We start from the raw sequence: 27848 nt of genomic DNA, 5'->3' as shown, positions 1-27848 counted from the left end.
TTTTAGTGACAAAAGTATTTACTATTATTATTTCACCAATAAGCAGCTTTTTCACCTTCCAGATTAAGCAACAGCTGAATCAAAACTCCCAACTAGTGGGATTTGAACTTGAATTCTCTGGATTATCAGGCTAATAACATTCTCCACTCTACCCCATAGCATGACTTGTGAGCACAACACAAGGGAAAAACAACTTGTTCAATAATCGGGCTGAAACAAGTGTTTTGAGGGGTGCGAGAAGTGAACACAAGACTGCAAAGTTTATTAGACTGGCCTGCATGGCTTTGATGCATGGGGACAAAAAACAAAACCTGCAACTTGTTAAGTGAAATGCAGCAGGAAAGAAAGCAGCTTTGTTTTTGCCATAAATGCTACTCAGATAAAAAAGCATAATGATAAGACTGTGACAATTCACCCACAGAAGATGGAAATAAAACATTAAATCACACAGATTAGACTAATACTGGTTCTTTAAGAATCTTACATTAAAGTATTCTGCACATTTAAATGTAATAAAAATATTAACTACTTCCTACTAGCTAGGTTTGCCAAAATAATCAAATGTAGACACTGAGAATGATGTTGGTATAGCAGAAGGATGCAAAAAAACTACATTCTTACTTTCTGTAAAGCACTGGATTGGAAAGGAAGCTGTAGCTTTGTCAACACTTGTGGGACGTTGCAAAAATAAAAATTCAATTTATACTGATAATAAAGATTTCAATATATTTTTGTCATATCATAAAATCTTTATGAAAATTATCCAGTTGTTTCTTGCTCAAATTTCCCCTGTTTGGAGTTTTGCATTTGGGAATAAAATCCTGACATTTCAATGAGAGGCTTTTGTTCTTGTGACAAAAAAAAACAAGGAACTGTTGTTTTTTTTTAAAATGTTGAAGTTTCTTTTCATGGACTTTCATTACCCCTTTTATAATTGGAAGATTCAGAATACCCAAGTCCAAGTCCAAGTACACAAAACAATTGTCTATACTCAGAGGCAAAAAATTCAGAACCAATACCAATAATTAGCTAGCCCTTTAATTAGGCAATTTTCTAAATCTATGAAATGGTGAAGTACTGAGGGCGAGGCACAATTTTGCTCCTCAGAGAAAATCTACAACCAATTTGAAGCGAATTTTGCTCCTCAGAGAAAATCTACAACCAATTTGAAGCGATTTTTCCCTGCTAATGTTAACAGAACAGCCAAAATGGTGGGAGAAATGGATACTTAATAAGCAAACAAGGGGAACCAAGGAGAAACAAACTACCCAACATGATCAAATTTTGAGTTTTGTTTACTGTTACGATTACATGTAACCTGGAACATGATACCAGGAAGAAATTGAAAATATAATTGAAAAAGGTGAATCCAATTCAAAGAGTATGACAATGTACGATAGATGTATTGGAAAATAGTGCCAAGGGACTCCCATTCTATTTCCCAAAGATGGCAAGGTCTCACACACCAAGGACACTTCTTTGGCACATTATCTGAAGGGCCACTTGGGGGAAAAGCTACAGGTTTGCTCTGTCCCTTTCATTTCAATGACAGCAAGGTTCCTTTTCTGTCTCCCTCCATCCCCTTTCTGCTCAGTCTCCCTCTGCCCAACCACCTTCACCGCATTTATCATCTGTTAATTTTAACCAGAAAAGGACACTTCAAAATAAAACTGTACATTAACAAATTTTCAGAACTAAATGGCAAAGATTGTCTAATTCACCAGTTCGAATGCCACTCCCAAGTGTTTATAGCTTCCAGCTAGAGTTAAAAACATCAATCCTGCGGAAGCTTGGCTACGAACAGCTGCACAGTCTTTTAACTGACAAATTTATTTTCCATACAGATCGTAAGTGCTGGAGTTAAATAGTTTAAAGTACTGATGCATATCTGTGCAGCATTGAAACCCTCTTTCACTTCCATCAACTGGACAATTCATTTTATTAAAGGTCTTCTAAGATCCCGATGAAAGACCTGGGAATGGATTATGTTCCGGCACTCTTGAATCATCTCCCTCACTCCTGCTGGTCTCTGCAAGCAAAGGCATGTCAGGAAAATCATCTTTATCATCTTCATCCATATTGGGCCAAGCTGCTTGATCCTCCACACGTTTCAGTCGCTCATTCAGAGCTTTCAACGCCAACTGTCTGAAATGAAACAAAAAGAAATCAGGATTTGCAAGGGCATTCCTTCAGTGCAAGCAAATGGAAAAAAAAATTCAAATGCAATAATCTGGAACAAGGAAGAGAAGATTCAGCTCCAATACACAAACATCCTAGAGAAACTCAGCAGGTCACACAACGTTCACAGGACATAAAGGGTGACTACAATTTCAGGCCAGGTGGGCCCTTTTGTCAGGGCTTTCCTCTAGATGAGAAGGGGGTGGGGAGCTGGAACACAACACAGCACAGAAGCAGGCCTTTTTGGCCCATCTAGTTTGTGCTGAACTATTATTCTACCCAGTCCCAGTGAGCTCCATACCCCTCCCATCCTTATACCTATTGAAATGCTTCTGAATCTTTAGGCATCTTGTTTCATTTGCTAGTGGAAACAATCTCCCTGCTTCTATCTATTTTAAAATTCTGTAGGTTTCTGTAAGATTACCTCCTCATCCTAATGAGTACAGTCCCAGACCAAATCTCTCCTCCTTAGCTAACCCCCTCATCTCCAAAAATCAACTTGATGAACCTTCACTGCACCAACTCCAAAGCCAGTGTATCCTTTTTCAAGAAAGGCCAGAAATGCACAATATTCAAGGTGTAGCCTTACCCTATACTGTTGGAATGTTCCATTTGTCTTCTTTACTGTACCTGCAAAGTCAACTTTGGTACTTGATGTACAAGCACTCCAATTTACTATTTTTCCTTACAAAACTGATGACCTCATATTATCAACCTGCCAGACCCTTTCCCACACACTTTATCTACATTTCTCTACAAACTGTGCCCTTAACACAATTTGCTTTTCCACTCAATCTAGCGACAGCAGCCACATTTGATCCCTTCCTCCAAATCCTTTGTATTTATCTGGAGCAACATGGTTAGTGTCATGGTTTGCACAACACTACAGTATTTCCCCGTATCCCAAGTTCTGAATACGGAAAAGATCCAAAAACCAAACTTTTTTTTTTGAGGTGCCAACATGATGTCACAAGTTGAAAAAATTTTTAGCACCCGACTTGCCCATGTGGGGCTCTGATGTTCTGTTGGTGCCATTTATGGTAACAACAGAGTTCTCGTGTACAAGCACAAAAATATAATTGCAAATGGCAAAAATGTCTCCAGATAGTGGAAAAGAAATGTTCAACATTCACAATACAATAAAACCATTAAACAATGTCATCACACAATGAAAAATAAACAAGAAAAATGTGTCATCTACTTTTACACACTGGATCAAGTCATTTTGTCTTCTCATTCTATCATTTTAGGGGGTGGAGGTCCATGGTAGGCCCTCTCTGTTATGTTCCATGTACGGTTCCCAAATTTGTTCAAATAATGTGACTTTATTTTCTAAATTATATGTTATTTTTTCCAATGGAATACATTTATTCATTTCTATGTACCATTGCTGTACTCTCAGGCTCTCTTCTGATTTCCAAGTTGACATTATACATTTTTTTGCTACAGCTAAGGCTAACATAATAAATCTTTTTTGCGCTTCATCCAGTTTGAGGCCTAGTTCTTTTCCTTCTTATATTATTTAGAAGAAAGATCTCTGGATTTTTTGGTATGTTGCTTTTTGTGATTTTATTTAATTTAATATCTGATTTAGATCTTCCCAAAACTTTTTCACTTTCTCACATGGCCAAATTGCATGTACTGTTGTTCCTGTTTCCTTCTTACAGCAAAAACATCTATCTGATAATGTTGGATCCCATTTATTTAACTTTTGGGGTGTGATATATAGCCTGTGTAACCAATTATACTATATCGTGCGTAACCTTGTGTTTATATATTCTTCATAGTTCCAGAGCATAACTTTTCCCATGTTTTATTTTTTATCTTTATGTTTAAATCTTCTTCCCATTTTTGTTTGGGTTTATAGCTTATTTCATCATTTTCTTTCTCTTGCAGCTTGATATACATGTTCATTATAAATCTTTTAGCGTATACAGAGCCGTTGTCATACCCACACTCCTGTTCGGCTCCGAATCATGGGTCCTCTACCGGCACCACCTACGGCTCCTAGAACGCTTCCACCAGCGTTGTCTCCGCTCCATCCTCAACATCCATTGGAGCGCTTACATCCCTAACGTCGAAGTACTCGAGATGGCAGAGGTCGACAGCATCGAGTCCACGCTGCTGAAGATCCAGCTGCGCTGGATGGGTCACGTCTCCAGAATGGAGGACCATCGCCTTCCCAAGATCGTGTTATATGGCGAGCTCTCCACTGGCCACCGTGACAGAGGTGCACCAAAGAAAAGGTACAAGGACTGCCTAAAGAAATCTCTTGGTGCCTGCCACATTGACCACCGCCAGTGGGCTGATATCGCCTCAAACCGTGCATCTTGGCGCCTCACAGTTTGGCGGGCAGCAACCTCCTTTGAAGAAGACCGCAGAGCCTACCTCACTGACAAAAGGCAAAGGAGGAAAAACCCAACACCCAACCCCAACCCACCAATTTTCCCCTGCAACCGCTGCAATCGTGTCTGCCTGTCCCGCATCGGACTTGTCAGCCACAAACGAGCCTGCAGCTGACGTGGACTTTTTACCCCCTCCATAAATCTTCGTCCGCGAAGCCAAGCCAAAGAAAAAAATAAATCTTTTTATTATCAGTTTCTGTAATCACATATTCAAAGCTGCTTCCTTCTGGTAACCTCAGCCTGCTTCCCAATTTATTCTTTAAGTAGGTTTTCAGTTGATGGTATGCAAACATTGTACCGTGAGTTATTTCATATTTGTTCTTAATTTGCTCAAATATTAATAAATTATTTCCCAAAAAACAATTTTCTATTATTTTAATTCATTTTCTCTCCCATTCTCTAAAGGAAAAGTTATCTATTGTAAAAGGGATTAGCGGATTTTGCATCAATAATAATTTTGGTAGTTGGTAATTGTTTTTTTTTCCTTTCTACATGGTCAGTGGAAAAGAAAGAGGAAGCATTTAGGTTTGTCTATAGAACAGAAAGGCAAGCTGTTGGTGAAACAGGACTATCTATGACCTGAAGAAACAGAAGGATAAACTGAAGTTCTATTCAGAAAGTGATGAAAGTTAATGAAAGATAGAAAAACTACATAAAGTGACAATCTCGATCGTGTATTGATGGAGTGGACCTGACAGCGTCACAGTGAACTCATGCCATTAATAGATTGCTAATCATGAAATAAGCAAACCTCTATCAAGATGATCTGAAAATTGAAGGGAACTGAATATTCAACCGGTTGGTTGAGCAAATTTTTTAAAAAGTACACAGCATTAAATTGTTAAAGATTAATGGTGATAAAAGCATCTGCTGATCACGAAGCAGCAGAGAATCTCATTGATGAGTCTGCCAAGATCATCGCTGATGAAAATGTGACAACAGAACAAGTCTATAACTGTGATGAAACATCACTGTTTTGGCATTATGACTCCAGAAGAACACTGGCTACAGCTGATAAGACAGCCCCGACAAGAATTATGGATGCCAAGAGCAGAATAACTGTGCTGGGGTGTGCTAATGCAGCAGGCATGCCAAGTGTAAGCTCATTGTGATAGGCAAAAGCTCGCACCTTCATTGTTTATTATGCAAAAATAAGCATGGGTCACCAGGGATATCTTTTCTGATTGGTTTAACAAATATTTTGTGCCAGCACTTCATGCTCACTGCATGGAATCTGGACTGGATGATGACTGCAAGTTTTTTAAAATTCCTCGACAACTGATCTGCTCATCCTCCAGCTGAAAATCTCATTTAAAGCTACGTTCATGTCACGTACCTTCCCCCAAATGTGACTTCCTTGATTAAGCCATGTGATCAGGGTATCCTTAAATCAATGAAGAATGAATATAAAAACACTAACTCAGCCTGCAACATCACAGACTCTAGACTTCACTCCATTGAGGAGTCTACATGAGGCAGTGTCCTAAAAAAGCAGGCTCTATCCTCAAAGCCCAGACCACCCAGGTCATGCCCTCTTCACTCTGCTACCATCAGGAAATAGGTACAAGAGCCTGAAGATGAGCACTCAACAGCATGAGGAGAGTTTCATCCCTGCTGCCATCAGATTCCTAAATAATCAATGAACCAAAGACATTGCCCTACTTTTTGTGCACAATTTTTTTTAAATAGTAAAGTTGTAAGATGGTTAATAATATGAATGTTTAAACTATGATATACTGCTGCAAAACAACGAATTTCATTACTTGTTCGGATTCTGAACATGCTGTCAGCAGTGAACAGAGGCTTGGGTGTGGCAGGTTTCCAAAAGGATGCCATTTATGCTGCTGCCAACCTTGGAACAAAGTGACTAAAGACAGTTGCACATGCCTGGTACAATCTCTAGCCTGCAACAATGTTCAGTGAACAAGATGGTAATTTTTAAGGATTCCGTACATCAGGTGAGAAAAAATGTTGTGTGACCTCCTTACATATGCAAAAGATTTACATTTAGAGTCCATCAGTAAGCTGTAAGTGGATATTGAAGAAGTTTTTAACATTAATAATGAGGCTCCAGTTGTTCATTTACTGACTGAAGGAGAATAGCTGAAATTGTTCTGCATCACGGAGAGAATGATGAAGATGACTTAGTTAACACTGCAGAAAAAGTACCTATAGACAATATGGTGAAAAGGTGCGATGGATTTAGAGAAGGACTAGAGCAGTGTGCATTCATAACAGAATAAGAAAATCAAAGACAGACTTCTAAGACAAAAAGCATTGTTAATGAGGCAGATGACACTGGAGGAAGCATTTGAAAAAGCCATCGAGGAGAATATCTAGTGCTTGGAGCTGCATTTATCTTCTTTTACAAGCAAAGATCAAGTTTTTTTTGTACGTATTAAACATTATTTCATGCTCAACAAGCCTGCTGTTGTTTTTTGTCCTGATGCAAGTATTCTGCTGACACTACGGAGCTGCTTAAGGCCAATGTTCCGATAACTGTCAAAACGTCCGGTCACAACTGTTAGAGATACAGGGAAACGTACTGTATTACAGTGACAGTAACCCAGGTTTGAGTCTGTTGTCGGTAAAGAGTTCGTACATTTTCCCTGTGTTTGCATGGGTTTCCTTCAGATGCTCTGGCTTCCTCCCACATTCCAAAGATGTGGGCATTTGTTGGTTCATTGGTCATAGGTGTATTTGGGTGGTGCCTTTAGGTCCTATTACCTTGCTGTATCTGCAAATTAAAATTAAACATTATGACCACCTGTGGACCCAGAGCCAACCTTTCTGGCATTCCACTAACCACTGGCTGTCAACCAGAAGGCAGAAGAGCAGCTACATGACTGATGTCAGTGAATTGGGCATAAAGGAGTCAGAAGCAGATCTTAAATATAACACAGTGATCACTAACTTTTTCCAAGAAATGTTCCTTCTAAGACTCTCCGAGTGGATCCAAATCAGAACCAATGGCTGAATCAAGAGATCCACAAATCGCTGAGGACCAGATCTGTAGTATTTAGGATTGGATATTCAGAAACAAAGTCCAGGTACAACCTTCAGTAGACCATTACCAATGCAGAGACAATTCTAGAGGAAGCTAGAGTCTTAAGCCCCTTTCACATTTGCAAGTGATCCCAGGAATCAAATGCCAACCAGCCTTTAAAGTGGCGAGTGTCAAAGCAAAATCATCTTAATGACAGCATCAGATGATGGCCTCGAACCCTAGAACAATCCCCGGTGTCTGCAGACACCGCGTTGCAATCAGGTAATTATGAAAGGGGTAATTACATTGTGGGATTGAAATGACCTAAGTTTTTGCCTGAGTGCAGAAAGATTAAAATGAAGGTATAAACTTTGCTGTGGGAAAGTCACAGTGGTGGGACAACTTTTAAACAGCATGGGAATATTGGTAGCACTATAATCGCACAATTTATAAAGATGGGGGGGGGGGGGGGGGAAGCAATGGCAGAACTGACTTCCCAGAATGCTGTGCAGCAGAGAAACCCCTCTAATGAATGTTCCATATATTCAGTCAGACATACAGCCCTTTCTCTTCCGCATGGAATTCTGGGAGGACAGGTCCACCATCACTTTTTTCTCCATGGTATTTATAAATTGTACGCTGTAGCGTCCCGCACCTAGGGCCTACATTGGAAATGGTCATCGAACATGGTGACTGGCAAAACATTGTGCAGGCTGAAACGTCGGTTTCCATAGGCCTCTGGCAGAGGGGTGAAACTGGCCAATCACCACCGGTGGATCGCAAGGGGCTCAATTGGGGCCTGGGTATCCGAAGTAACCAATCAGCAGCTGGCCCGCTCAAGTCACATCCCAGTCGTGATGTGGCTGAGCCGACTATAAAAGGCATAGATGCCACTGAGTCAGCTGTGCTGAATACACTTTACTAGTGCATGTCTTTCTTCTCATGCGGATTCGAGCTATAGCTTTAGGGCTATAGCCGAGAGCTATAACCTAGCTGTAGCCGTAGCTACCTCAGTACAGTGATGACCCCGACTGATCCAATTGGCACTTTAGACCCAAAGATGGAAGAACAACCTGTGATCAACACCGTAGCATTGAAGCTGTCTGGCTTTTGGAGGGCGCAACCACAGGTGTGGTTCCAGCAAGCCGAGGCGCAGTTCGCCATTCAACAGATCTCCGCCGACATGCACTACTACCACGTGGTCAGTGCCCTCCATCAGGACACCGCAGCCCGCATCATTGACTTCCTCCAGCAGCCCCCAGAGCAAGGAAGGTATATTGTCATCAAAGAGTGGTTAACCCATACTTTCGGGCTCTCAAAACATAAGTGCGCTGGCCGACTGTTGGTTTAGGGGACAAGGCCCCTTCCGCCCTCATGAGTGACGTACTCACTCTCAAAGATGACCACACCTCTTGCCCGCTGTTCCAGCAGATCTTCCTGAGGCTGCCTGAGGACATCCGGCTGCTAATTGCGGAGAAAGACTTCAGTGACCCCAGGAACGTGGCTGTCCGAGCAGACGTGCTATTGCTGGCAAAGCCTATGCTTCACCCAAGCAAGTGACAGCACCGCATCATCAGCGGCCGGCCAGGAAGACCACAGACTGACCACCCGAACGTCACACCCAACCAGTGAGCAGTACTGATTTTATCACCGATGGTGGGGTTCAAAGGCCCATTGATGCTGCTCCCTCTTCGCGTTCCAGGGAAATGCCCAGGCTGGCCATCGTTAATGGCTGTGATGACCAGCCAACTGCATATCTTGCTACACATTCAAGACTCCCTGTCGGCCAACTGGGGTATAATACAGCGTCATTCCCTCAACCAGCTTGGAGGCCCGTTGCGGCATAGTGGGCTGGGAGTTCCAAGCAGCAAAGGGCTCCAACATCCAAACATTCAGCACCTGCACCATTCCCCTACGCTTCGGGGACAGACAGTTCACTTGGAAGTTTTCAGTGGTGGCCGTGCAACAACCATTACTGGGTGCAGAATTCCTGCGGGCCAACTCACACTGGTGAGTTTCACTCAAGGGCACTGAACTCACCAGCCCCCACCTGCACTCAGTGAGTACTGCTGACAATGAATTTACTCGGGTCCTAGCAGAATTCCCCTCCATCACCATGCCTCATTTCCATTCGGCAGAACCCAAACATGGGGTGAGGCACCAAATTGTTACAGAGGACCCTCTCCTCCATGCCAGGGCACAGCGTTTTCGCCCTGAGAAACTCAACCTAGCCAGGGATGAGTTCAAAAAGATGGAGATCCTTGGATCTCCCCTCTCCACATAGTCCCCAAAGCACAGGTGGTTGGAGGCTGTGCGGACAATGAAGCCACCACGCCGGACAGATATCCCATGCTCCATAGCCAAGACTTCAGTGATAACCTGCAAGGAGCATGGATATTCTCAAAGGTGGACCTCATCAGGGGCTATCACCAGATCGCGGTCCACCCCCAAGACATCCCAAAAACCGCAATCGTAACCCCCTTTGGATTGTATGAATTTCTCCGCCCACCCTTCGGTTTAAAAAAAAAACATGGCTCAGACTTTCCAGAGGCTGATGGATGCAGTGGGGCGGGATCTGCATTTTGCCTTCGTCTACCTCGACGATATTTTAATCGCCAGCCGCATCTGCACCGAGCACGCCATCCACTTAAAACAATTATTCTCCAGGCTGAGTGATTTCAGCCTAACCATCAATCTGACCAAGTGCCAGTTTGGCTGATGGACTATCGACTTCCTGGGCCATCATATCAACCAACATGGAGCCAGACCATTACCCACTAAGGTGGATGCAATTTGCTCTTCCCCACGCCATCAACTGTGAAGGGATTACAAGAGATTGCAGGTATGGTCAACTTTTATCGCTGCTTCATACCTGTAGCCACCTGCATCATGAGCCCACTCTTTCCCCTCATGGCAGGACCTGGTAAAAACATACAATGGACCCAGGAGGCAATCGAGGCTTTCCAGGACACCAAAAACACCCTAGCCAATGCCACCCTCCTCATGCCCCCGCTGACAGGCACCTCTAGCACAGCAGTCAGGGGTATACTTGAGCAACTGGTGAATGGACAATCACAACCGCTGGCCTTTTTCAGTAAACACCTCAAGCCACCAGAGCTCAAGTACAGGGCCCACAGAGTGACCTCTTTGTGGAGGCCATGCCAGACGTACTGTTCACCACCATTTTGACTGTAGTCCTTATGGCGGGGTGAACCAAGTTGTAGACAGAGTCGAAAAGCCACCCCTTCCATGCAGCTGGAATGACAGGATGAGGATTACCCGTCGCAGGTGTCTCAAGGATAGAGAACTGTTAAGCTGGCAATTCGGCACTTTCCTTACTTCCCGGAGGGCAGGAAGTTCAAAATTTACATGGACCACAAAACCTCTTACCTTCACCTTCAGAAAGGTGTCAGATCCATGGCCAGCCAGGCAACAGCTGCACCTGTTCTACATTTCCAAATTTACAACAGACATTGAACACATAGCCGGCAATTCCAACGTTGTGGCCGACACCCTATCCCATCTAGCTATCTTGGCGGTGCACGACCATACCCCATTATTGACTAAGCAACCCTGGCTGATGTGTGACCCTGACATTCCGCCATACCGGACAGCGCTCACCAGCTTACAACCGGAGGACATCCAGATCGCCTCCAGCAATCGCATGCTGCTCTGCGACACCTCGACGGGTAATCCTCATCCTGTCATTCCAGCTGCATGGAAGGGGTGGCTTTCAACTCTGTCCACAACTTGGTTCACCCCGCCATAAGGACTACAGTCAAAATGGTGGCGAACAGTACGTCTGGCAGGGCCTCCACAAAGAGGTCGCCCTGTGGGCCAGGACTTGTACCCAGTGCCAGTCATCCAAAATACAGACTCATATCAAAGCTCCACCACAGACATTCGAACCAGCACATCGCCACTTCAGCCACGTGCACATTGACATTGTGGGGCCCCTACCAGTGTCTGGTTGACCGGATGACCAGAGGCGGTTCCACTATCAGAGGAATGTGCACAGGCTTTACTCAACACTTGGGTAGTGTGTTTCGGGGTCCCCAAATACCTTACAACGGACAGGGGCCCCCAATTCATTTCCATACAGTGGAATGCCTTAGCCTATGCCCTGGGAACCCAACCCCACCACACCGTTTCACCCACGGGCCAACAGGTTGGTGAAAATGTTCCACAGACACCTTAAGGCAGCCTTAATGGCACAGCTTACCAGACCTAACTGGATCGACAAACTCCCTTGGCTCTTGTTAGGCATCCACACTGCACCCAAGGAGGACCTCGAGACATCCTCTGCCGAGTTAGTCTATGGCACACCCCTAGTTATAGTGAGCAAATTCGTGACAGCCCCTGAGGACTTGGGGGAGCCCCCGGTGACCACACTGTCCCAACTACATGAGCGCCTAGGCACCTTTGCCCCTGCTAAACCTAGACACCCACAGCCAAACCTGTACTTGCGTCCCAAAGAACTTTACTGACTGTAAATACATGTTTGGCATGGGGCTCACTGGCCACCTCTACAGCGGCCTTACAAGGGGCCATACCGTGTCCTCAGACACAACTGCTCCATCTGTGTTTTGGACAATGGAGACAGGGAAGAGACTTTCATACTCGATTGGTTGAAACTAGCAAACTTTTACTTTGACCAGCTCATCACTCACTCGACCCCATGGTGCAGGGGTTGGCCTCCTAAAAACAGTGCCCTGATCGCCAGTTGGGGGGGGGCGGGTGGAAATGGTTGTATAGCAGCCCGTGACTCAGGCCAACATAGGAAATGGCCGTTGAACGCGGTGACTGGCAAAGCATCATGCAGGCTGAAACTCCCGTTTCCATTGGCTGCTGGCAGAGCGGTGAAATTGGCCGATCACCACAGTACAGGTGAATCGCAGGGGGCCGCAATCAGGGCCTGGGCATCCGAGGTAACCAATTGGGAACCGGCCCTCTCAAGCCATGCCCTGGTTGTGGCAAGGCCGAGCCGACTATAAAAGGCATAGCTGCCACTGAATAGACTGTGTCAAATATACTCTACTGGAGTGTGTGTCTTTCTTCTCCTGCAGATTCAAGCTATAGCTTTAGGGCTATAGTGACCTCGCTGCAATGCGATAGCGCTACCAACTTTACCACCCTGTTTAAAAATGGTCGGTATTGCTATTTACTGCTCGCACTTTCCCACATTCCCTTATAAAGGCTTATATAGGTCGGCACAACAACAACAGGGGGGGTGAAAGGTTCATACTGTGCTGTACATAAAGCTTTATTATGTTATAATTATGCATGATTAATTATGTTCAAATATAAGGTAATACATTGATCAGGATTTAGGGCAGGTCCACCATCACTAGATGTGTTATGATGTCACCAGTAAAAGGTAGAACAGTCCTAAACCTGGGGATGGCTCCTTAAAAGTATGAATGTGTTCAATGTCCCAGTTAGGAGTGGTCAAGTATGAAAAACCAAACCCCCTTTCCTATCCCATGTCCCAGTTAGGAGTGGTCAAGTATGAAAAACCAAACCCCCATTCCTATCCCATGTCCCAGTTAGGAGTGGTCAAGTATGAAAAACCAAACCCCCAATCCTATCCCATGTCCCAGTTAGGAGTGGTCAAGTATGAAAAACCAAACCCCCATTCCTATCCCATGTCCCAGTTAGGAGTGGTCAAGTATGAAAAACCAAACCCCCATTCCTATCCCATGTCCCAGTTAGGAGTGGTCAAGTATGAAAAACCAAACCCCCAATCCTATCCCATGTCCCAGTTAGGAGTGGTCAAGTATGAAAAACCAAACCCCCATTCCTATCCCATGTCCCAGTTAGGAGTGGTCAAGTATGAAAAACCAAACCCCCATTCCTATCCCATGTCCCAGTTAGGAGTGGTCAAGTATGAAAAACCAAACCCCCAATCCTATCCCATGTCCCAGTTAGGAGTGGTCAAGTATGAAAAACCAAACCCCCATTCCTATCCCATGTCCCAGTTAGGAGTGGTCAAGTATGAAAAACCAAACCCCCATTCCTATCCCATGTCCCAGTTAGGAGTGGTCAAGTATGAAAAACCAAACCCCCATTCCTATCCCATGTCCCAGTTAGGAGTGGTCAAGTATGAAAAACCAAACCCCCTTTCCTATCCCATGTCCCAGTTAGGAGTGGTCAAGTATGAAAAACCAAACCCCAATTCCTATCCCATGTCCCAGTTAGGAGTGGTCAAGTATGAAAAACCAAACCCCCAATCCTATCCCATGTACCAGTTAGGAGTGGTCAAGTATGAAAAACCAAACCCCCAATCCTATCCCATGTCCCAGTTAGGAGTGGTCAAGTATGAAAAACCAAACCCCCATTCCTATCCCATGTCCCAGTTAGGAGTGGTCAAGTATGAAAAACCAAACCCCCATTCCTATCCCAGAACACTGAACAACTATTTAGTGTCATGCAAGTGTGAAAGGGGCTTTAGACAGAAGATCGACAGCTGTGGCATGGCTTGTATAATATCACATCCTACAAGGCCAAACAAAGCAGTAACATTACTAGTGATATTAGGGTTATGGATAAACTCATGTCAAGAGGACCCATGTGGAACTGACATACCAGGTAGTGAAACATGAACAGAGGCAATAGATTGGCAGGTGCCGGGAAAAGTGAGGGCAGGTGGGAAGAGAGAAAAAGAGAGAGTGAGAAAAAGAGGGAGCCACAAGACAAAAGTTGCCAGTGCAGAAATCTGATACAAGACTTCAATGGTGACAAGATGGAACCAAATAGGAAGATGAGAATGGATGGGGGTAAACTGGGAAAGGAAAAGAGCAGAAGGGATACAGAAGGGGATTCATCATCTGAAATTGGAAAATTCACATCAATGGGCTGTAGATTGCCCAAGCAGAAAACAAGATATTGTTCCTTGAGCTTTCACTGGGCCGCCCTCTGGCAGTGTGGGAAAGAGCAGTTGAAATGGCATGCAACCAGGAGCTCAGGATGGTCATTGCAGACAGAGTATAGATGGTTTACAAGAGGATTCCCATGTCTGTGTTTGGTTTCACCCATGTCCCCTCCCGCAGCTGTGACCCCTCTCCACCCTCCCCCTCACCCCTGAGGCAGTGACCCCTCCTCTCTCTCTCTCTCCCCTCCACCTCCATGGCAGCGACACCTCCCATCTCTCCCCCCGCCCCCCACAGCAGTGAATCCTCTCCCCTCCCCACCCTACCATTGCAACAGGTACTTCATCCAGGGATTTCCCTGTGATGCAAGAGTAACTGGGTTGGTCATTTTGCTGTTCAAGCTGCTGGTGGACGTGTCCTGGGTAAGTTTAACTGGGTTCCACCGGGTTGGCTTTGGACAATGCTGACTAGGTCAGACCCTTTCAAGCTGCCTTGTGAGTGAGGCACTAACCGGACAAATTGCCCGGTTAACCCCATTTTACAAGGCAGCTTGAAAGCATCTATAGATAGAGGTGATGGTCAGTATAGGCATGTTGGGCCAAAGGGCCAACTTCTATTATTCCAACAATGGCCTAGTGCTGAATGCATTGCTTGAACACTTTGGGGAGTAAATAAGAATCAATTATGGAGACAAGGACCAAAGTAAATCAAGTATACTTTTGCAGCATTCACTGCTATAGATACAAGTTTTCTCACAGCCACACACATTAAGTGCCTTGGTCTCAGTCCTACTTCAGAATCAGCTGACATATTCCACAGACTGATCACAACATCCCAAGAATGTGTTGCTGCCAGTTTGAACCAACATCCCTGGGAGGGATCCAGTCAAAAAACATTGACAATTCTTCTCCTCCCCTCCCCCCACTGGCACTGTTTGACCTGCCAAGTTCCTCGAGCAGATTGTGTTTTGCCCTGAATCTTAAAATTCAGTTTCAAGAAATATTGGTTTTAGTGTTTATAATGTTATCTCATTATGCAGCTGTGCAAACACCTTGTGCCCTGGTTTGAAATTGGTCACCAGAATTGGTCCATGAAAATGATTGAAGGCTGCAGCTGTAACATACAGTACTAAAAAAGGCAAAGTTTCTGACTTTGATGCAATACACATCAAAGTACTTGCAATACAGAATCTCAGCAGGTCCTGAAGCATCCATAGGAAGGAAAGGGTAACCAATGTTTCAGGCCAGGGCTCTTCATTAGGTACAAGCAAAAACATGCAAGTGACTAAATAAAAAGGTAAGGAGAAGGAGAGGAGGAAGGAAGGGGCAGGGGAGGAGCACAGGCTAAAAGGCAAGTGGACATAGGTGGATACAGGTAGGAAGCTAGGAGAGACAAAGCTGAGAAATTATGGGGAAGAGGGTTAAGGGTAGCTCTCCGATAGGAGAGGGAATGGAAGGGGATGGGGAATTCAACGGAAGGGGATGGGGAATTCAACGGAAGGGGATGGGGAATTCAACGGAAGGGGATGGGGAATTCAACGGAAGGGGATGGGGAATTCAACGGAAGGGGATGGGGAATTCAACGGAAGGGGATGGGGAATTCAACGGAAGGGGATGGGGAATTCAACGGAAGGGGATGGGGAATTCAACGGAAGGGGATGGGGAATTCAACGGAAGGGGATGGGGAATTCAACGGAAGGGGATGGGGAATTCAACGGAAGGGGATGGGGAATTCAACGGAAGGGGATGGGGAATTCAACGGAAGGGGATGGGGAATTCAACGGAAGGGGATGGGGAATTCAACGGAAGGGGATGGGGAATTCAACGGAAGGGGATGGGGAATTCAACGGAAGGGGATGGGGAATTCAACGGAAGGGGATGGGGAATTCAACGGAAGGGGATGGGGAATTCAACGGAAGGGGATGGGGAATTCAACGGAAGGGGATGGGGAATTCAACGGAAGGGGATGGGGAATTCAACGGAAGGGGATGGGGAATTCAACGGAAGGGGATGGGGAATTCAACGGAAGGGGATGGGGAATTCAACGGAAGGGGATGGGGAATTCAACGGAAGGGGATGGGGAATTCAACGGAAGGGGATGGGGAATTCAACGGAAGGGGATGGGGAATTCAACAGAATGAGAGGGGATCTTATAGAAACAAATTATGAAAGAGGTAAGAGGCAGGTAAGTAGTTTCCACTAACAGGTGAGTCTAGAATTAGAGAATGGAGTCTCAAGAGTCGGGGAGCAGATTTAGGATGGAGATAAAGAGGTGAATCTGTGGAATTCTTTGCCCAAGGAAGCAGGAGAGGTTGCCTCAAAATATATTTAAGACAGATTTTTGCATTATGGGGGGGATGGGGGATAAAGTGTCATGGGGAAAAGGAAGGTAGGTGGACCTGAGACCAGAGCCGGATCACCCATTATTTTGATGAATGGAAGAGAAGGATCGATGGTGCAGATGGTTGACTCCTGCTCCTCAATGTTCTTATCAGCCTCCTTCGCCAGGACCTATTTTATACTACCTACCAACATTTTCAGTCCTTTGCTTCCAAGGATATCCCACTTTATGAAGGCATTAAAGGCTTTATGGTTGAATTTAAAACAAGATGTGTGGGCTTCAAAACACACTCCATCCCTTTGTTCAATTAATTTGTTCTAGCACTTCCACTCATTAGATCTCATTACCACTGAAGAGTGAGATGGCAATAGGTGTAGAAGATTATGAGGGGCTTAGATAAAGTGGACAGGTAGCCCCTTTATTCCTAGGGAAACTATTGCAAATACCAGGGGCAATCTCTTTATTAGTGGAGGAAAGTTTAGGAGAGAAATGAGTTTTTTTTTAAAATAAACACAGTTGTGGGGGGCTAGAATGAATTGCCAGGGAGTGGCGGAGGCTGGAATATTCAAAATACTGTTAGACAGACACATGGATGTAAGAAAAAGAGGGCTATAGGTGTGAGGGCGGGAAGGGTTAGATTATTATGGAGTAGGTCTACATTGGTCAGCAGCACATCATGGGTTGAAGAGCCTGTATTGTGCATGTTGGATGATCTATAGTTGACAAGTTCTATGGCAGTTGTCATGTAAGACCATCTTCTTTCATGGACAAACTTAACCCTGCAGTCTTCCATTTATCTATCTTAACTCCTACTTACCCTGTACATACATTCATCAAAATTTGTCAATACGGTTTTCTACAATTTCTAGGGATTAAATAATGGACCCCTGAATACTCCGTCAGACCTACATGTATTCAAAGCATCCTCCAACATCTGAGCACAATCTCTCACTACAGTGCTATAATGAGATGGTTTTTAATCATATGCAAGAAAGTGGCAGTTTGTGGTGGCGCACATAATTGCTGTGGCAAACCAGCCCAGCTTGGCACGCGTGGTCAGCAGCGGCAAGCATGGCTTCGCGGGTCCTTCTCTTCCAGTGTAGACCAGGAGTGCACGTACGCGCTTACGCCAGCATGATGCAAGTTCCAGGACACAAGGAACGGACTCTGGATGGCCTTAAAAGCTGCAGTGCGCACTTGAAAGTGAATCAGTTGTGCTAAATGAGCTCACAGCCTGCTGCCTCAGTTCTTTCGCTGCACTCATGCACAACACGCCAAACTGGTAACCCTGACGAGTCTCCACATTCTGAAACTCGGCAAAACGGACCCTGCAGCTGTAGGCTTCGTTGTGTTAAAGCTGCCAACTTTCTGGACAAACTTAGTTTGGCCAGATGGAGGCCCAGTTCCAGATCAAACAGATAACCTCGGATTCAACAAAATGCTTCTACGTTGTCGGCTCACTAGACCAGGAAGCTGCTTCAAGTCGATGACCTTATCCATCCGCTGCCAGAGGAAGGTAAATACATGGCATTAAAGAACCTCCTCATTAGCACGTACGGCCTATCATAGGGCGAAAGGGCCACCAGGCTCCTTCACTTGGATGGCCTAGGGGACAGGACATCATCCACCCTCATGGACCGAGATGCTCACCTTGGCAGAGGGACACAAGCCCTGCCTCATGTTTGAGCAGGTGTTCCTCAAGCAAATGCCCAAAGACATTAAGCTCATACTAGCTGATGCGAATTTCAGCGATCCACGTAAGGTTGCGGCCCGGGCAGATGTCCTTTACCTCTCCAAGCGCGAGCCCACAGACAGTCAACCACGTTACAAGGCTGCCACCCAGGCCAATGCCAAAGGCCAGTCCAACTCCTAACAGGACACCCCCCCCCCCCCTCCCAAAGCTGAAAGGCTCGAGCCAAAATTGTGCGTCTACCATCAATGGTGGGGCACAAAAGCACACAGGTGCTGCCAGCCGTGTTTGTCTCAGGGAAATGATAGGACTAGCCACCAATAAGGGCCATGGCAGCTGGCCAACCGAACAGCCTACTCCACATCTGGGACAGGATCTCAGGCCGCAGATTCCTTGTGGACATGGGTGTGGAGATAAATGTCATTTCCCCCTACGTCGCTTGAGACATGCACAAGACCTCATGGACCCACTATGCACACAGCCAATAATGCCATTAAAAATTTTGGCAAGAGGCACGTCCTTGAGTGTTCAGTGAGACCACTTTCAATTGGTCATTCACATTGGCATCTGTGGACAAGCCTCTTCTAAGTGCAGATTTCCTGCGTGCTCACTGTCTATTTGTAGACCTCCAGGGCAAACGACTGGTCCACAGAGACCATCCAGACAGTACCACTCTGCACATACACCTCTGGAGACCACACAACCAATACTGCCACCTCCTTGCCAACTATCCCTCCATCCTCCACCCAGTTCACCGTTGTCATGCTGGAGCACCACATGTCCACCAGAGCATTCTCGAGCCCAACATCTGGCCCGACAAACTCAACCTTGCCAAGGAAGAGCTTAAGTGCATGAAAGAACTCAGTATTGTCTGCCATTCCAACAGTTCATGGGCCTCTCACCTCCACTTGGTGCCAAGTTCAATGACAGCTGGAGACCCTGTGGAGACTACAGATGCCTCAACGAATCGACAATGCCACACCACTACCCCATCCACCATATCTAAGATTTCACGGCAAATGATCACAGTGCACGCCTCTTTTCTAAGGTTGACCTGATCCAGGGACACCACCAGATCCCTGTTCACTTGGACAACGTCCCCTTCATCCATCACCCCTTCCAGCCTTGAGTTTGGCCTGAAAATTGCAGCCCAGACCTTTCAGCCCCTCATGGATGCAGTCGGCAGAGTCTTGCCTTTCCTTTTCATCTACCTGGATATTATCCAGGTAGTGAGCAAGACTTGAAGAACACATCTCACATCTTTGCCAGCTTTTCAAACAACTTAAAGAGTTTGGCCTCACCATCAACCTGGTGAAGTGCCAGTTTGTCCAAGGAAATAGACTTCTTGGGCCACAGAATTACCAAACTCGGCACCACAAAGTTGGTGAAGGCTATACAACAATTCGCAACACCAACGACTCTGAAGGGACTGCAAGAATTTGTGGGCATGGTGAATTTCTGCAACAGGTTCATCCCCGCAGCTGCCGATATTACGTGCCCACTCTTCTCATTAATGTAGGACTCTAATAAAGAACGAGTGAGCCAATGAGGTGTAGGATTTTTTCCAAAGAAACAAGGAGGCCCTGGCCACCACAACAATGCTTGTCTGCCCATACATGGACTTGCCCACAGCTCTCACAGTTGCCGCGTCCAACACAGGATTGGGCGGTGTCCTGGAATAGTTCATCGACAACATCTGGAGGCCCCTCACCTTTTTCAGCCATCACATGTGACTGTCTGAACTGAAGTATAGCACGTTTGACAGAGAGTCGCTAGCCCTCTGGTCTGCTCACCAGCAGCGGCACTTATCTTGCGTCTCTGAATGCACTACCTCCATCCGCCACCTCTCGGGCAAATAGAACGGGGTCACTGATGCACTCACCAGGCCAGATGTTCACACCCTGTTGCAATGCATCAGCTACCATGGCCTGGCTTGAGCCCAACAGGATGATCCCGAGACTCACAGTTTCAGGAAGGCGTTCACTAGTCTGTACCTCCGAGACCTCCCACTGGACACCAATGACACAACTTTACTCTGCGACATCTCTGCTGGCCAACCCCGACTGCTTGTCCCTGCCCAATGGCGACGAATGGTTTTCGACACACTACATGGCCTTTCCCATCCCTCCAATTATGATGGTGTGGATGATATCCTTCAGTTCGCCTGGCATGGGCTGCGCAAGCAGATTAGTGAATGGGCGAAAACCTGCATGCACTGCCAAACTGCGTAGGTCCAGCGGCACACCAAGCCCCGCCTCCAAATTTGATGCACCAACTCACAAGTTCCAGCATGTCCACCTCGACATAGTGGGTCCCTTGCTAGTCTCCCAAGGGTCACGCTACTTGCTCACGATAGTGGACAGATTCACCCAATAGCCGGAGGCCATCCCCATCCACCACCAGAGCTTTCCACTCTGCCTGGGTCTCCCGTTTTGGAGTCCCAGCGCACATAACTACCAACCAGGGGCCCAATTCACCTCTGCCCTTTGGAACAAACTCTCCAAACTCCTGGGCATCCAGCTACACCACACCAATGCCTACGGACTAGTCAAGCATTTTCATTGCCATCTTAAGTCGGCACTGATGGTGCAGCTTGAGAGACTAAACTGGGTGGAAAAACTGCCATGGGTCTTCCTCTGTATATGTACAGCACCTAAGGATGACCTCAAAACCTCCTCGGCTGAGTTAGTCTACAGCAAAATCCTTGCAGTTCCGGGCCAATTCCTCCCTTCATCGCCAAGCCAAGTCTTTGACACCGCCATCATACTGGAAAGACCAAGAAACAATTGGGATTGCTTGCACCACCATCGCCACACTGTCATCCATCCTCCAATTACCCTGCAGACTTAAACTCCTGCGACTATGTGTTTGTTCGCAGGGGCTGTAATGGAGAATTTAGACCAGCTTATGCAAGAATGTATGCATGTGAATCAATGACATAATCTCATTTCCACCTACTTTGAGAATAATGTATACATGTGAATCAAATGACATAAATCTAAATTCCACCATGGGGCCCAGAGATGTCATATGATTTAGAAGACAATCTAAATTCCACCATGGGGCCCAGAGATGCATATGAATCAGTAGACATAATCTAAATTCCACCATGAGGGCCAGAGATGCAGTTGTCTTTTGTTGGTCAGGAGACCTTGAAGATAAGTAAACCATTTATTCAGGGTGATGGGTTATGAGTAAACAATTTTTGGGTAATATAAGCCATGGTCCCGCTGCTGAAGTTTCAGACTCTCTGAGGGGTGGAAACGTCTCTCAGCAAGAAGAACTTCTAGAGTCCAACCAACGTCCCGGTCGGGGGAGGTGGAGAAGCTGCTACTGGCGCCCCGACAACCTACTACAAGTGTGCGGTTGTTGCCTCACTTCGGCAGTTGGGACCAGTCCAGGCGTTGATAAGTATAGTTGGGAAGGGCTTGCATATTGTAGTTTGAAATCATCTTTCGATTTAGTAATAAAGATTTGTATAAACTGAAGTGTTCTCGGCGTATGTCTCTGTTTTCTTTCGGTAGCTCAAACACTGTGACCAATCTAAAACGAACGAAGTGAGAGGTACAAGTTTACCAGGACAGGGGCAGACACAAGTCACCCCTCCAGCGTCCCTACGAGAGACCTTACAAGGTCCTCCAGAGGAATGCATGTATTTTCATTCTCAACATCAGAGGCAGAGAGGAACTGGACCGCCTCAAACCAGCCCATTTGTGATTAGACAGGAGTTATGGGGAGCAAACTAGAGCAGCTGTTATCTGATAATTGATGTGGCATAAACTCAAAGCAAGTTGATTAGAGCCTTGGACCACTATGTTCCAATTCGAAGGAAGGATAAGGATAGCAAAGGAAGGGAATCTTGGATGAATTTAGTCAAAAGTAAAAGGAGGCAGAAGATTCAAGAAGCTGCAATTAAATAGGGCCCTTGAGAAATATAAAAATTGCACAAAAGAGCTTAAGTCGGTCATTAGTAAGGATAAAAAAGGAACACTGAAATCACAAGGCATTTTATATTTACATTAAAAACAAGCAGATGACTAAGTAGAAGATGGGACACTCAAGAACAAAGGAAGGAATCTATGCTTGGAGTCAGAGGAACTGAGTACTGTAATTTGCACTGGTGTTTACCATGAAGGACATGGACAGTGACAGGGAGCAAAATGTGGAGAATGCGCATGATTAGGACATTTTGAGATCAAGAAAGAGACAGTGTTGGGTCTTCTGAGCATTATTTTTTACGTCACAGTAGAAGATGGTTCCAAACATTTAAACACATGCTACCCAATTACACCCAAATTAACCTACAAATGGAGGAAACCAGAGCACCCGGGGAAAACCCATGCAGACACTGGGAGAACATACAAACTCCTTACAGACAGTAGCGGATTAGAAGCCGGGTTGCTGCTGCTGTATAAGAGTCATGTTAACCGCTATACTACCATGCACCCTCCGCCCCCACACTGGTGGATGTCCCCTGGGCCTGTTGACATAGATCCCTGTTTATTGAAAGAGGCAAGTGAAGAGAATACAAAGGCCTTGACAAAGTTTTTGCATCTTCACTAGCGACACGAGAGGTCACGGAGTATTAGAAGGTAGCTAATGTTGTTCCTTTGTTTAAGTGGGGGAAAAAAGGATAATCCAGGAAATTATAGGCCACTAAGACTCACATCAGTGGTGAAATCACTGAAAATGATAAAGGGACAGATTTGGAAAATGTTAGTCAGATTAAGGACAGTCAACATGGATTTGTGAGGGCAGCATGGTTAAATCTTACCAATTTGATTGAGTTTTTTTTTAAGGGGTGGTTGATGAGGGTGGGGCAGTGAGTAGTGGAATTTTAGTAAGCAGTACTGTTCGATTTAGTTTCCTCAGATCCATGATTATCCCGTCTTTTTCTTTCAATTCATCACATTGGCTTTTGCCTTGTGTTCTTTGTCAATCTCGAGCTAACAATTATGCTGCAAATGGTCTGAGTTTAACACATCAATTATTTTATTTTATTCATTCCCATTACTAGATCTGGGAAATTATTGATGGAAAGCAGGAACTATGGGCCAGATGGCCAACTCCTACTTCATATGACAATTGGAAAACAGGAAGTGACGATGGTAGCAGAGGCCAATTAATGCTGCACAGTTAGCACAAGGCTATTACAGGCCAGCGACCTAGGTTTGAATCCAAAGCTGTCTGCAAGGAGTTTGTGCGTTCTCCCTGTGACCACATGGATTTTCTCTGGGTGCTGATGTTTCCTCACTTTCCAAAGACCACTGCAGCTTGTAGGTTAATTGGTCACATGGATATAACTGGATGGCACGGGGTTGTGGGCCTGAACCGCTGTGCTTTATATAAAAAAAATTAAAATGACAGGAGAAATGCAAAACCTACTTGGGATTACCCGAAGACAGGACAGTAATGGTGGCTAAGGACACCAATCTTTGATTGATTTCCCCAGATGTTAAAATGCTAGAAAACAAGTTTCAACATTGTTATGCTTGATCTTTCTCACTCGTTTGCTTATCATACGATTTTAAAATTCAAAATTGTACCCGAGAGAGACAAGACATTTTTGGGGACTGCATGGATAGCACGCAAAACTTTTCTTTTTTTCTTCTCTGTGCACGTGACAATAAATTAAACAAACTTTTTTTCTTAAATCTAAAAGTACAGCAAATTGGAAATCTGAAATCAAAACCAAAAATGTAAAGATTTTGGATGTCAGACAGCATCTGGGAGAGAAACAGTCAACTACTCAGGTCTACAAGGGGCTGCAGACCAAGAATGTCGATGGACTCTCTTGACTGCAGGAAATGCTCCACTTGTGCTCACACTCCTCTCTCACCACCATTTGAGGACCCAGTCCTTTCAAGTCAAACAACACTTCACTTGTAAATCTGCAGGGATCATCTACTGCATCCGGTGCTCCCATTGTGGTCTCCTCTACACCAGAGGAACAGGACACAGGCTGAGAGATTGCTTTGTTGAGCACATTGGCTTTGTCTGTCGCAACATCTCCCAGTGGTCAGCCATTTCAATTCCCTGTCGACATGTCTGTCCATGGTGACGTGCACTGCCCAGACTGAGACCACCTGCAAATTGGAGGAACAACTCTTCATATCCTGTCTGAGCATCGTCTAACCAGATGGCATCAACATCAACTTGTCCAGTTTCTGTTAGTCACTTCCCCCCACATCTATCCTTATTGCTCTTTATCTCTCCCTCCTTTCCTCCAGATCTGCATTCAGAGCCACTTCCCACCCCCTATTAATTATTACTCTTCCTCTCCTGTCCCTGCCCAATTATCACCTTTTGCCTCTTGGCCTGGGTGCCTCCCCTGACCCATCTTCTCTCTTCCCCCAGGTGTCTGTCTGCTTTTTGCTCATACCTTGTAGAAGGGCTCAGGCCCAAAATATCTGCAATATATCTTTACCTCTTATGGATGCTGCAGGACCTGCTGAGTTCCTCCAGCATTTCTGTCTTTTCACTACAATAACAACATCTGCAGATTTTTGTGTTTCACTCCACAGATGTTCCCTGTCCTGTTTAATTTTTTTCCCCAGCACATCCTGTGCCTTCCTTTGTAAAATGTCTGTTTGGTGCTTTTAATTGTTATTCAATTGTTTGGAATTTCTCGTACAGTAGATGTTAAACCATTTTTAAAATATTGTATTCTAGGTTTAGATACAATTAATCACCTGCTCAAAGATATAGTCAACATTCTTTCTTGTCAGTCTCACCCCAATCTTTTGGTCATCGTTGCCCAGAGACAAACCACTGCCTATCACCTCAACAGAATCAGCTTCACTTTCAAATAATTAAAACAAAGCCCACAAAACTGAATCTTCCTCATCACCCTGAGCAGAACATTCCACTCACTGCATAATAAAAACATCTTCATGCCAGATTTTGCCAACCACTTTTTGTTAAAAATGGAAACTATTCACTCATATCCTTCATGATTCTCTATACCTCCAGATCTCTGCACAACCTCCCGTTCCAAGAGGAGCAGACTTTCTCCAGTCTTTACAAACTAAAGTACATTATCCCTAGAATCATTTTAGTAAATCTCTTCTCCACCCTTTCCAATCGCATATTCTTCCTAGAGTATACACCAATCCTCTACTTCAATTTGTGCCCAGGTGATTGCATGCCTTTTCAACTACTCAAAAGCCAATGCACATTTCACTCTCCTGTACTCCGTTTAGAATGGTGTCCTCGATATTGCCTTATTCTTCCTATCAAAAATATAACAAATATTCACAGCATTAAATTCCATTTCCATCTATGAGCCCGTAACTATGGAGTTGAAAGCCTCATTACAATTCACTATTCCTCCTCACTGTATGTTAAGAGCAACGTTGAAAATTCGGCCAAGTCAAAAATCACTTTTCCAAAAGCAATTGACCCCGCATCAAAACCTGGTGTGCACATTCTCCAAGCCCAAACGATCACCCTTCAATACTTTGTATTTTATCCAGGCTGCTACAGGTGGAGTCTCAAGGGCTTGAAGCTTGCAAATTTAACACAGCAAAAAAAAAGTAAAAAAACAAACTGTGGCAGTATCTGTGGAGAAACAGTTAAAGATTCAGATTTATTATTTTATCTGGCCTGAAGAGAAATCTAACACGCACATGTTGAATTTTTCATTCACATGATAAGTCAACCTGAAACAATCGCTCTCCTCTCCACAGAAGCTGCCCAACCACCTGAGTGCATTTAGTTCACATTTCCAAATTCTAACATTTTAAAGATTCAAGACTTCATTTATTGGCATATACCAAAACATTTCAGCGTGGTCAGTTCTGTTTTCCTTTTGATGGAGAGTGGGCTCTATTCACATCACACAGAATACGACCACCCACGTGTAATATGGCATTCAAGGGGAACTGACCACCCCCATCACTCCTCGGGTCCCACTGTGCCCCACGAAGTGAACGAATTTCAGCGATCGGCGCACTTTTAAGCGGCTTTAACGGGTTAGACTATGGAATGCAGTACCTTCTCCGTTCTGCGTCCTGTGGGTCGGTGCCAGGCAAGCTTATTGTAATGGACGACGGCGCTCCCACATCGTATCGTTTGACTGTCTTCTTACATATTCGGATCTTCACCAACACGCTGTAAGTCACATTGGCCACCACCGAGACGAGCGGCTGTAAAATTTCGGGGAAGAAGGTGGCGAACGCGAAGTGGTCAGACATATCCCCACGGCCTCGGCTATGTTTCTGATAGAAGCGCAGGTAGACCCAACTGGACAGCACACCGTACCCGTAGGAGGCAAGCAAGGAGCTCCTCAGCCACGGGGTCAAACGCAACATCGCCAGGAGCATCAATCCCATCATTGGAGCCTCTTTCATGCGCACTTGCGGCACCTGAAGGACCACCGTGTCGCCCATGGTCTGCTTCAAAGACACCAGCACTCCGCCCACAAAGCCCGACATGCCATGAATGCGCACGGTAAACAGGTCATCCAGATTGAAAGTCGCCACGTAGGTCAGAAGATAAGAAAGTCCTCCGAGGATTCCCACCGACACGTTAACGACCGCGAAGAAGACCAGGAGCTCGAGTGCTCCCCAGAGAGGTTCCAGGAGCCGCCCGGCGACCACCACGGCGCCCAAACCGATGCACACATCCCAGACGTGGCTCTCCACCACGGCGTGGGTCAGCAGGGTCCAGAGCCAGAAGTTGGGGGGGAAGAGGTAACCGGGAGTCACGCCCAGGCCGTGCACCGTGTCCGTCAGGAAGGAGAGGCAGTAGAGGGCCAGCACCGTGCCGCACAGGGCCTTCACCACCACGCTGGTGCTGGCCGCCGCCGCCAGGAAGTGCTGCCGCGCCACCGGCAGGTAGCGCTTCATGGCTGCTGCTCGGGCCGGGCCGGGCCGGGCCGGGCGGGGGGGGGGGAGGCGCCTCAGGGACTGTCGAGCGGCGGCCGAGGATGCAGGGGTACCGGGCCGTGCATGAGCTACACCGTCTTGTCCGGCCTGTCGCGGCCCGCCCTCACGCCGCTTAACCGGCTCGGCCTCGGCTTCGCCCCGCTCTTAGCCACGCGGGAAAAGGCTTGGCTTGGAGTTGGTGCCCGGGCGGGGCAAGGGCAGGGATTGGTCCGTGTGAACTCCCGAGAAGACGGGCGGCGGCGGCTCGCCTCTTCCCTGGGGCCCTGACATCGAATTTCCCCCAGGCCCGAATAGCCGTGAGTCCCCAGCAACTCCCTCCGAGCCAGAGCCTCACTCTCAGTCCCTGCCCTGCACCGACATCATCAGAGCGACACCCATCCCTCACTCAACCCCGCACCGACATCGTCTGAACGGCGCCCAGCTTCGCGGCGTCATCATCAGAGCGACACCCAACACTCACTCAGCCCCGCACTGATCGCGGCGTCATCATCA

At 46.0% G+C, this 27848-nt stretch overlaps 1 protein-coding gene across 1 annotated transcript; it reads right to left on the bottom strand.

Annotated features, from left to right (window-relative positions):
- On the bottom strand, window positions 1-27807 carry tmem115 (transmembrane protein 115). Its single transcript, XM_069936890.1, has 2 exons — window positions 26464-27807; window positions 1-2145 (listed from the first exon to the last, which is right to left on the bottom strand). Exons 1-2 carry the CDS (start codon window positions 27315-27317, stop codon window positions 1953-1955), a joined length of 1047 nt encoding a protein of 348 aa, XP_069792991.1. The 5' UTR covers window positions 27318-27807; the 3' UTR covers window positions 1-1952.
- Window positions 27808-27848: the final 41 nt, after the last annotated feature.

This window comes from Narcine bancroftii, chromosome 5, assembly GCF_036971445.1.
Source record: "Narcine bancroftii isolate sNarBan1 chromosome 5, sNarBan1.hap1, whole genome shotgun sequence".
Lineage (NCBI taxonomy): Eukaryota > Metazoa > Chordata > Chondrichthyes > Torpediniformes > Narcinidae > Narcine > Narcine bancroftii.
The sequence above is the reverse complement of the archived record's forward strand: the minus strand, read 5'-3'. Positions and strand labels throughout refer to the sequence as shown.